We start from the raw sequence: 12261 nt of genomic DNA, 5'->3' as shown, positions 1-12261 counted from the left end.
AAGGATTGGATTCAGGGAAGAAGGGACGCCGCCTACCGGAGCCGAGCCACTCTGATACGGTGGGTGCTCCCGCAGCGTTCCTTTAGCCTAGCTCAGACATGCTGCTCCTGTTTATTCAGGTCCAACGCCACAATCTAAGGATGGGAAAAGAACCTCCCACAGAGGAAAGACAAACAAACAGATGCAGCACAGAATTATTTCAGTGTTGCATGAATTTAAGTGCATTTTAGATTTTAAAACAATTCAGATGTTTGATCAATCAAGAATAAATCAATGTTGAAAAAGAGAGCATTAAATCAATAGTTTAATTTTGGCAAATTAATAATTAATATAATGGAAACTTTGTGGGGAGTTTTTTATAACCCAAGTCTCCGGTTGAAATGAGAAATTTAAAGAGTTCACATCAGGATTCCTGACTTCAGAGCCGGCTCTGCTTTTGGACAGGGAACAAGATGACTGAGGGAGTGACTGGGGAGTGTGCACGTAGGTGTGGGTGGGTAAACAGAGGGGCGAGTGGGCAGGTTTGGTGGGGCGTTGGCGGCAGCAGCAGCAGCGAGCGGCTCTAGGAGGAGAAGGCGAGTTTGACGCTGCAGGAGGAGTAGCCCTCGTCGCTGGCCATGCTCTGCAGGCTGCTGTGGTCATCCAGGTCGCTGGTGCTGGCCGTGCTCACGCTGTCCAGCTCTCCATGGGAGAACTCCGTGCTTTCCACGTCCACCTCGATCTCCTCTGTAGATCAGCGCAACAAACATGAGACAGACAGAGAAGAGAATGGCAGCATCTCAGTAATGAATAAACATTCACTTCACAGAGCCAGCTTTGTTGGATCACTTAATTTTTTTTTTTTTTTTTTTTTTTTTTTGGTGGAAATGAAGTATTTTGATGAAGGCTCTCAGATCAGTTAACAGTCTGTAATTCATTTGAACATTTGCAGACTTCAGGAAGAATTCCCTTGTTGTGATTACTACTTAAATGGTTACTGTCTTGCAACAGTGTTGTAGGAATGTTTTAATGATGCGTAAGAAGATGTTTCGTACATATGGAGTACTTTGACCACTTTTACAATCATGTACGTACAGTAGTGTTCAGAATAATAGTAGCACTATGTGAATAAAAAGATTAATCCAGGTTTTGAGTATATTTCTTATTGTTACATGGGAAACAAGGTACCAGTAGATTCAGTAGATTCTCACAAATCCAACAACACCAAGCATTCATGATATGCACACTCTTAAGGCTATGAAATTGGGCTAATAGTAAAAAAAAAAAGTAGAAAAGGGGGTGTTCACAATAATAGCAGTGTGGCATTCAGTCAGTGACTTTGTCATTTTGTGGAACAAACAGGTGTGAACCAGGTGTCCCCTATTTAAGGATGAAACCAGCACCTGTTGAACATGCTTTTCTCTTTGAAAGCCTGAGGAAAATGGGACGTTCAGGACATTGTTCAGAAGAACAGCGTAGTTTGATTAAAAAGTTGATTGGAGAGGGGAAACCTTATATGCAGGTGCAAGAAATTATAGGCTGTTCATCTACAATGATCTCCAATGCTTTAAAATGGAGAAAAAAAAAAAGAGACGCTAATTTATTTGCAAGAATCCCCCGCAAAGTCTATCTGTTAAATAAAAGACATGTGCAGAAGAGGTTACAATTTGCAAAGAACACATCAACTGGCCTAAAGAGAAATGGAGGATTATATTGTGGACTGATGAGAGTAAAATTGTTCTTTTTGGGTCCAAGGGCCGCAGACAGTTTGTGAGACGACCCCCAAACTCTGAATTCAAGCCACAGTTCACAGTGAAGACAGTGAAGCATGGTGGTGCAAGCATCATGATATGGGCATGTTTCTCCTACTATGGTGTTGGGCCTATATATCGCATACCAGGTATCATGGATCAGTTTGGATATGTCAAAATACTTGAAGAGGTCATGTTGCCTTATGCTGAAGAGGACATGCCCTTGAAATGGGTGTTTCAACAAGACAATGACCCCAAGCACACTAGTAAACAAGCAAAATATTGGTTCCAAACCAACAAAATTAATGTCTCGCAGATGTGAAGAAATCATGAAAAACTGTGGTTATACAACTAAATACTAGTTTAGTGAGTCACAGGATTGCTAAAAAAAAGCAGTTTGAACATAATAGTTTTGAGTTTGTACCGTCAACAGCAGATGCTAGTATTATTGTGAACACCCCCTTTTCTACTTTTTTTTTTTTTTACTAACAGCCCAATTTCATAGCCTTAAGAGTGTACATATCATGAATGCTTGGTCTTGTTGGATTTGTGAGAATCTACTGAATCTACTGGTACCTTGTTTCCCATGTTCCTCATAACAATAAGAAATATACTCAAAACCTGGATTAATCTTTTTAGTCACATAGCACTACTATTATTCTGAACACTACTGTACTGGGTAAATGTTACAGCTAAAGGAGGCAAGAATCATATTCATGCACTCATACGCACTGATGGCAGGTGTGTCCATATAAGTGGCAACAAGTGAATACAGGAATAAAATGGGGTTCAGTGTCTTGCTCAGTGACATGTCAACATATATTGTAGCCCTAAAGCTCCACAACCACAATATTAACCCAGCATAGACCACGGTCAAACAAAAACAATCACAAATGTACCAGATTTTATGAAGTCAAAATCAGTTATCATTAAATGTTCTGACTGATCATGACATGAAATTTGCACCTCAGCTCAAGCAGTTCATGTAAAAAAAAAATGAGGTAGAAATTGAACCGTCCCTTCCAGCTCAGGCTGTGGTGGTAACACTATGGGGAGGTGGTGGCCTCAAGGCTGGACAGGTTTACAAGCACATGATCCTTGGTTTGAATCCCCACCAAACAGGAAATGCACTAAGGTGCCCTTCAGCAAGTTCCATAATCCCCCAGTTCCTCCTGGCGCGCAACTGAGCATCATGCGTATGTCTGTGTGTGTCTGTGTGTGGGTAACTTTTATGCAGCAGCCAATGTAAAAGCACTGCAGAAATTTCATCCATTCATCTTTTCATTGAAGTAAGAGTTCAATATGTGGCTGGTTGCTGATATGACATGAAATCCTCTTTCCAGGAATCAAGTGTGTTCATCACTTTATATACAACACCGGAGAAAAAATTCTAGCCTGACCTCAATGGCATAAAATTACCTCAGCAGTTGGAGGGTTTGATGGCCTTGCCATCTATAAATTAAAGTCCTGTACAAAAACAGTGCCGTGCTCACCTTGGTCAGAGTCAGAGCGGTCAGAGGAGAGGATGGAACCCACACTGTCCATGCGTATCCTCTCACTGTCCCCTGAGCTGCTCTGGGCCACAGCAGTGCTGCCTCCCCTTAGGAGTTCCAGCTGGCGCTGGAGGTGCCTCTGCTCACGTTCCAGACACTCCAGCTGGTACTGACTCTTCCTGTCCACTTCTTCAAGTTTCTGATCAGGGGAAACGAATAGGGAATGGAAATGTGAAATATTTCTCAGGTCCATAAGTAGTTGGCCACTGACAAGATTTTTTTCTATTTTTGAGTGTATACACAACCACAATAAAAGTGAAATTAAATAATCAAAATGTGCTTGTAGTGTAGATGGTTAACTTTAAATTAAGGGGTTTGCAGTCGGTGTTTAAGACACATTATTCCTCAGACTGCACACAGGAAACAAGTGAACTATTCTGCCATGTATTCCACATAGGCACCATTTCTGGAACTAAATGTAGCCTCGTTCAAGAGAAATAAAACTATTTTGGTATTTATGTTCAGGTATATTCATTACTGAGATGCAACCATTCTAATTTGTGTGTGTAATCCAGTCAGATCTAGGGCTAAAACAATTAATCGAATAACTCAAATAATTCAATTACAAAAAATGTTCGAGGCAAATTCTTTGTCTCGAGGCTTTGTTTAATGCTGTAGTACATACGCCAGGCCTGTATGTGGTGCTGTAACGCTCCCACAAAAAAGGGAGAAGAAGACCACAGAGCATGCGCATAACTAATGTAAGCGCTAATCAATGTAGCAGGCGATGCTACAACTTTACAAAGCTGCACGCTGAGTAAAATAAAGCCTTTTAAGAGAAGAGTCCGTGCTGATTGTCTGAAATGGACTTATTGCACATTTAAAGTGAAGCAGTGAGTTTGTATGTTTTTTTTTAAAAAACACAGTTTGGTCCACTGGCTGCTCTCCACCTCCACAGATGAAGCGAAAAGGACACCCACTTTAAGTAAATCATGTTTAACTATTTAAAAAATGGGTTTATTCGGATTTCATAGGAGTTTTTAATCAACAGGCTGCATAGTGCAACTTTAGTGGAAACTCTGCCCTCCACAGCCGTTTTTCACTGGCTCTGTTCTTTGTCACATGCAGAATCAGAATCTTTATTTGCCAAGTATCCACAGAAAACAAGCAATGTGATTTCGGTTTAAACTGTACTTTGTACAGCATATATAAATATACACAAAACACTGAATAAATCACAGTAATACAAAGTGCAAATGAAATGTGCAGTAAGAGAAAAAAAAAATCTCCTGTCCGCAGACTGAAGATTTCACAGAGCGCCTGGGCTTATGAGTCGGCAAAGCTCCAAAAGTCTTAAGGACATGAAAAAATAATTACTTGGCAAAACAGAGAGAGGGAACACCATAAACTTAAAAATCTGCATGATGGCACAGCGACATTGCACCATTGCTTAGGGAGAGCCCTGCCACTACTGATATTGTTTAAAAAACACAAAAATACCTTTTACCCGACTACTTGATTAACTGATAAAATAATCAATGGAATACTCTATTCCAAAAATATTTGATAACTGCAGCACTAGTCAGATCCCACAAATGAAGCAGAGTACGTCCTGATGACTAGGGGTTGTCTATCTCTATTAGAACCACAAATCAGAAAAAGTTGAGTTGGGGGGGTACATTGACTTCATTGTAGACTGTATGAGCCAAATTTATTTTATGTTTTGTGTGATTAACTTCATTCTGTTTGTTAAACATATATCCATTCTTGCATTAGATGGGATGTCAAAGCATTTGGCACTTTGTAATATTACCATTCCTTTTCACAACACTTCAAAGATGCTTTAACCAACTGATGAAGGGTCCCAGGTGTTATTTTGTTCCATTCTTCCTGTAAACATGTATTAAAGTGTGCAGCAGTAAAGGGTCATCATTGCTGCATTTTTCATTTCAAAATTCTCCATATTCTCATATTCAGGTCAGGACTGCAGGCAGGCAGGTAGGCAAAACCAGCAGCTGCAATCTCTTCTTCTGCAGCCATGCCTTTTTAATAACTGCAAAATGTGGCTGCATTGTCTAGCTGAAAAATGCATGACTGTCTCTGGAAAAGATGTCATCTTGAAGGCAACATATGTTGCAGTAAAATCTCCCTTTACTTTTCTGCATTAAAGCTGCCATCACAGAAGTGTAAATTGCCTTTGTCGAAGACACTGACAGAACGCCATACCATGACAGACCCTTGTGCTCCGGACCAAAGACGAAAAGGACCAGCTGGACTTGTCCTTTTCGTCTTTGGTCCGGAGCACATGGTGCCTATTTCTCTCTCTCTCTCTCTCTCTCTCTCTCTCTCTCTCTCTCTCTCTCTCTCTCTCTCTCTCTCTCTCTCTCTCTCTCTCTCTCTCTCTCTCTCTCTCTCTCTCTCTCTCTCTCTCTCTCTCTCTCTCTCTCTCTCTCTCTCTCTCTCTCTCTCTCTCTCTCTCTCTCTCTCTCTCTCTCTCTCTCTCTCTCTCTCTCTCTCTCTCTCTCTCTCTATATATATATATATATATATATATATATATATTCCACTCAGATTGCAATAGGCAATCACAGATTAGCCTTTCTGTCCATCATGTACCTGTATTTTGGCATGCTTGGCAGGATCAAAAAAAATAAAAAAAAAAGATGTGGAATACTGATTCTTCTGACTACAGTACATGTTTCTACTGTGTGATGGTCCAACCCAGATGCCCAGATGCCTCCAAGCCCAGAGAAGTCAAAATGCCACTTCTAGACACTGATAATATAAGGCTTCTTTTTGCCAGAGTGAAGTTTTAAACGGCATTTGTGAATGCAACTGCGTAGTATAGTGCTTAAAAAAGGTCTCCCAAAGTAATCCCTTGGTCATGTGGTTATATCAGCTATTGATGAATGACAGTTGGTGATGCAGTGCTCTTTGAGGAATCAGAAATTACAGGTGTTCAAACCTAGGTTTGTGCCCTTGTCATATACACACTGAAATTCCTCAGATTCCTTGATTTGATTTGCTCCTTAAACGACATGCTGCACCAAAATCATAATTTAGATTTAGGCTGTTAGTGGCCATCCATTGATCCACCGGGATTACTTTGTGCACTTCCGTGACTGGTTTCAAAGTATACGGCATTTGCAACAAACAGCTACGGAGACGTCTGAAAACAAAGTACTCGTGAGTATTTGGGTGTTTCCGACAAGTGACGTCCTTACTAGAAGCGTCCCAGCGTGTGCTTCAATGCAATGTATCTGCTGACGTTAAGAACTGAGGCACAGATGAATTCCAACGTTGAAATAAGTGTGATATCGTGTTATGATGACTCATTTTTAAGTGATAACTGTTAGTTTTGATGTGGTCACAGTAAAAGCTGCGGCTCCAAAAGGTTGATGTGCACCTGCACAGCCATGAATCATAAACGCAGCCTGTCAGTAACAATCTCTGCTGCATGACCAGTTTTATGCATGATATTGTTATCATTAAAATCTAAAAAAAATTACATGTGCTGCAGGGGGGAAACGAGTATCTCGTCAGCTGCACAGTGCACGCACAAACACACAGTGAGCTTCGCAGCACACATACATACACACATTCCAGCTCCAAATTCACTCTCTCAAAGTAAAAGAAAAATTAGAACTCTAGCCACAAAAAACAAAAGGGGTAAAATCCTGAACATGCCAGACTCACAGTTGTGTTATGGATTAATTTCCAAATGTAGACTCCAAGCAATCAAATGAAAACATGAGATTGATGGCTGCAGCTGTGCCTCGATTGTGGCACATTCCGTCCATTAATTCCTGGAAATAATGTATTCTGACTTTTTCCAATGGAACAAATCCATCTCTGTGTCCAGGCAGTCTGTTAAAAACAGTGTCAGATGTCCCAACGTCAGTAAACCAGTATCCACACAAACAGTGCGTTACTGGCTCCAAAATCCGACACTCTGAAGAAGTTAAGAGTTTTGGGGTGAAGTGTGTCGTCTTCTCTCTGTAAATCCTCTGTAAATCCGAGTCATCACTTTCGAACGGCAGCTCAGAAGCTTCGTTTTTTCAGATGGAGCAGATTCGTTTCCCTCTGTCTGTCAGGATGTTTCTGTTTTGCTAATAAGTACGTCACACACTGAAATATGCAGATAATTGCAGAGTGACACATTTTCCAAAAATGCACCGACTAATGCTCAGAGTGAGCGGAATAAAATGTATCAGAGATCACTAATTATTAGCACATGTGTGCAGAGACACCAACAATCATGAGTACTTTTATGTTGTCCTGCTAACTGGGACATTAAAAAACGTGAGACATGTCCTTTAGGAACAAAGTGGAGAACATCAACCCATCTTTACTCCTCAAAGACTCAGCCTTTTGTGGATACTGCTTTTGTACCAAATCATGATTACAATCACCTGCATGAAATATCATTACTTTGTTTCTGTGTACTTCTTTACTACAGCTTAAATTGTCCCTGTCCAAGCTCTTTTTGGGAATGTGTTGCTGGCCTAAAATGCAGGAATGGATTTATATTAACTAAAGAAATTAAGTTATTCCCACAAAACATGAAGTATTTTGGCTGTAAGAGATTATGATCGTCCAGTCTCAATGAAACAAGCAGGAATCATAGTCTCTGCATCAACCTTCGGCAGAATAGGCTGAATCTTCACTATATTCTGTAGATGAAAGAAATATATTCTTTAGCCCTCTATAGATGGAAGTAATATATTCTTTATCCCTCTAATGTGTAAACTGAAGGACAATGTCACGTCAAAGACCATTCTAAGATTTTTCACTTTACTACTGTGTTGACACATTGTCTAACAACAGTGCTAACCGGTCATACTGGTGTCTGTGTCTCTTGAGGGTTCATACTGACTGCAATGAAATAGAAGTCAAAGTAAATGTAAGAATCACTGCAAGTTTGTTTTAATGTGCACTTTTCATAATATCCCACTTTTTTCTGATTCAGTGTTGGCTGGAAGGGCATCTGGTGTAACACTTGTGCTAGATCTCAATGTGGATATGTACAACCCCAATTCCAATGAAGTTAGGACGTTGTGTAAAATGTAAATAAAAACAGAATACAATGATTTGCAAATCCTCTTCAACCTATATTCAATTGAATACACCACAAAGACAAGTCTTGTGGATAGTTTAAACTCAGCACTCAAAACTACACTCAACATGCCCTTGAGGCAACTATGTTGTGATATGGCGCTATATAAATTAAATAAAGTAAATTTAATTAAATTAAGTTCTTGGATTTTTAGCTTTCCGACCATCAAAGACCTTCATGATTCTCCCTTCTCGGCTGTGTTTACCCAGCAGGGTTTTTCAGAGAATTGTCTTCATGGCCTGACAACCAGGACCACAAAGGCCAGCAGTGAGGTTCACAGGCAGGAAATTACATCACCATGTTGTGCTCTAACCATACAGCTATATGTCACATGAGATGACCATGTGGCGGTGACGCTTGGTGACAGCACACAACAACAGGCCATCAATAAGAAGTGGAGAGTCAAGTTGACAGGAGCAGATGTGCAAACAACGGTGGTACAGTGGTGCACAATATCAGTTCTGTGCTCCCCCTTTGTTACGTAAACTAATGCTACAAACTGCCTGCTCACATGCAGGCTGCCCAGTCTCAGACAGATAGTCATGTCCTTTTCAACAAAGAAAGTCATGTCAATAATGTATTTTTTATTTTTACTTTTTTAGTGAATGGGAGATCATGTAACAGGATATCTTAACATATTATACATGCCAAAAAACTGGATTAAAGGGGCAGGAAATTAGCAACACACAGAGTGTTAAATGGGACTGTACTATGTTTACTTATTAAACAATATGACTGTTGAAATATTTGGATTATAATTAATTATTATAATCAATTATTTATGGATGTAATGACTAAAAATGAGGTCAGCAGTTATTTTGAACTCAGACGGCCTCTTTTTCACAGCATAAGCACGGCAACCAGCTCAAAGCATTAGGTCATAGGTGCAGGGATTGCCTGCACCGATTCCAGACTCAAAAGGGTGCACTGAATAATGTTCATCTCAGCCAGTCACATTACTTGTTTTGTACAGGGGTGACCATTAACAATGGGGAGATGCTTTTTTTGGGAGGGGTCACTTCAGGCCACCATACGTAATTTTTCACTGAGTCAGTGGGTTAGCAAAGAAATTAAATGCATACATCTATCTGTAAGAATGTCCCAAACAAGTTTTTCTGCCCCAAATCCAGATTCAAGCCACTTCATATCAAGTATCTGCCAATACTGTGTCCTGATCAGATCCTTGTATTATCATAGATATCACACTTGCCCAGGACACCCTGCAAATACATTAAAATTAATGCAATGTGTCCATTTAATGCATGAGTTGTATGTACTAGTACATTGTGAAATTAGAACATTCAGAGTAATAAAGATTGAATGACATTGACCAAAGACTGATGGTTGTTTAGTTGTTGAAAATACAGAACTGCATGTTGCACCACCACAAAATTTAAAAGGACATGTTACACATTATTTAACATCCAAAGTATTCATGATTTTAAGTCTATCCATGCACATGTGGTAATAATTAGTGGTCGCTGATGTGTTTTATTGCTAATTATCCCTCTGCAATTCATCATCTCATTCCTTGCCATTTCTCGGTGTGTGGCATATAATTTAAGAAAAGCAGAAACATGCCGATGGCCGACAGACTAGTGAAACAAATGCTGCTACAGTGGGGTAAAAAAGTAATTGGTCAGTCCCTGATTGTGCAAGTTCTCCTACTTCAAAAGATGAGAGAGGTCTGTAATTTTCAACATAGGTACACTTCAACTGTGAGAGACAAAATGTGGAAAAAAAATCCACGAAGTCACATTGTAGGATTTTGAAAGAGTTTATTTGTAAATTATGGTGGAAAATAAGTATTTGGTCAATAACAAAAGTTCAACTCAATACTTTTTAACATAATCTTTGTTAGCAATGAGGTCAAATGTTTCCTGTAAGTCTTCACCAGGTTTGCACACACTGTAGCTGGTATTTTGGCCCATTCCTCCATGCAGATCTCCTCTAGAGCAGTGATGTTTTGGGGCTGTCGCTGGGCAAGACAGACTTTCAACTCCCTCAACAAATTTTCTATGTGGTTGAGGTCTGGAGACTGGCTCGGCCACTCCAGGACCTTGAAATGCTTTTATGGAGCCACTCCTTCCTTGCCCGAGTGGTGTGTTTGGGATCATTGTCATGCTGGAAAACCCAGCCACATTGCATCTTCAATGCTCTCACTGATGGAAGGAGGTTTTTGGCTTAAAATCTCACGATACATGGCCCTGTTCATTCTTCCCTTAATACGGATCAGTCGTCCTGTCCTCTTTGCAGAAAAACAGCCCCAAAGCATGATGTTTCCACCCCATGCTTCACAGTAGATATGATGTTGTTGAAATGCAACTCAGCATTCGTCTTCCTCCAAACATGACAAGTTGAGTTTTTACCAGAAAGTTCTATTTTGGTTTCATCTGACCACATGATATTCTCCCAATCCTCTTCTGGATCATCCATATGCTCTCTGACAAACGTCAGACGGGCCTGGACATTTACTGGCTTAAGCAAGGGGACATGCCTGGCACTGCAGGATTTGAATTCCTCTCTGCGTAGTGTGTAGCCTTTGCTACTTTGGTCCTAGCTCTCTGCAGGTCATTCATCAGGTCCCTCAGTGTAGCTCTGGGATTTTTGTTCACCATTCTCATGATTATTTTGACCTTACGGGATGACATCTTGCGTGGAGCCCCAGATCGAGGGAGCTTATCAATGGTCTTGTATGTCTTCCATTTTCTTACAATTGCTCCCACAGTTGATTTATTCACACCAACCTGCTTGACTATTGTAGATTCACTCTTCCCAGCCTAGTGCACATCTACAATTTTCTTCCTGGTGTCCTTCGACAGCTCTTTGGTCTTGGCCATGGTTGAGTTTGGAGTCTGACTGTTTGAGGCTGTGGACAGGTGTCTATTATACAGGTAACGAGTTCCAACAGGTGCCATTAATACAGGTAACAGGTGGAGGACAGAAGAGCTTCTTAAAGAAGAAGTTACAGGTTTGTGAGAGCCTGAAATCTTGCTTGTTTGTGGTTGACCAAATACTTATTTTCCACCATAATTTACAAATAAATTCTTTAAAAATCCTACAATGTGATTTCCTGGATTTTTTTCTCATTTTGTCTCTCACCGTTGAAGTGTACCTATGTTGAAAATTACAAACCTCTCTCGTCTTTCTAAGTAGGAGAAGCTGCACAATCAGGGACTGACTAAATACTTTTTTGCCCCACTGTATGTCCGATAACGAAGCTTCTGAGCTTTCATTTGAAAGTGATGGCTTGGACTGACGAGAGATGTACAGAGAGGAGATGACACACTTCACTCCGAAACTCTTAATTTGTTGAAAGAGTCTGTTGGAATTTAGATCCTAACGTGTGCCGATGCTGCCATGTGTGTCGCAGGACGCTATTTTAACGCCGCCGTGAACGTGCGCATGGAACGTCTCAACAACCCTGTTTTTACACACTGCCTGAACATGGAGATATTTTTCTTACATTGGAAAAAGTCAGAATATGTTATTTTCAGGAGATAATGGACTTTCTATCTAACTTGCCAGAATCGTGAGAGAACTTTGTGAGGAGCTGACAGGGGAGCTGCTGTGCAAGCACGCCAAATAGTAGAGATGATCAGACAGAGAGCCGATTTTGGAAGTGGCCAAGAGTCTCCAGCGGTCATAGCTCATGGGGAGTGGGCTGGACACACCTGTCTGCATCAGCTGAGATAATCCTTTTTTTTTTCTTCTTCTTCTAAAACAAGACCACAAAGGGAAAAAGTCTGATGCTAGCAGCCATGGTCAGCCCCCGCACACAGAGGTGGGCTTAATCACAGCAGAACGATGGAGGACATCTGTCCACAGGAGGATGGAGTGGACCTGGTCATTATTTCTCCAGCTGGCAATTGCGTGTGATCCATGCGTGATGACTTCTTTGATGGTGTGGACTTTACATATT

General features: G+C 40.7%; 1 protein-coding gene across 1 annotated transcript in view; it reads right to left on the bottom strand.

The window, feature by feature from the left end:
• Positions 1-352: 352 nt before the first annotated feature.
• mxi1 (max interactor 1, dimerization protein) overlaps positions 353-12261 on the bottom strand; it is a 113014-nt gene continuing 101105 nt past the window's right edge. Inside the window, 2 exon segments of the mRNA XM_034187590.1 lie at positions 353-726; positions 3224-3422. Of these exon segments, the coding sequence (XP_034043481.1) occupies positions 563-726; positions 3224-3422 (363 nt within the window). The 3' untranslated portion in view covers positions 353-562.

This window comes from Thalassophryne amazonica, chromosome 15, assembly GCF_902500255.1.
Source record: "Thalassophryne amazonica chromosome 15, fThaAma1.1, whole genome shotgun sequence".
Lineage (NCBI taxonomy): Eukaryota > Metazoa > Chordata > Actinopteri > Batrachoidiformes > Batrachoididae > Thalassophryne > Thalassophryne amazonica.
The sequence above is the reverse complement of the archived record's forward strand: the minus strand, read 5'-3'. Positions and strand labels throughout refer to the sequence as shown.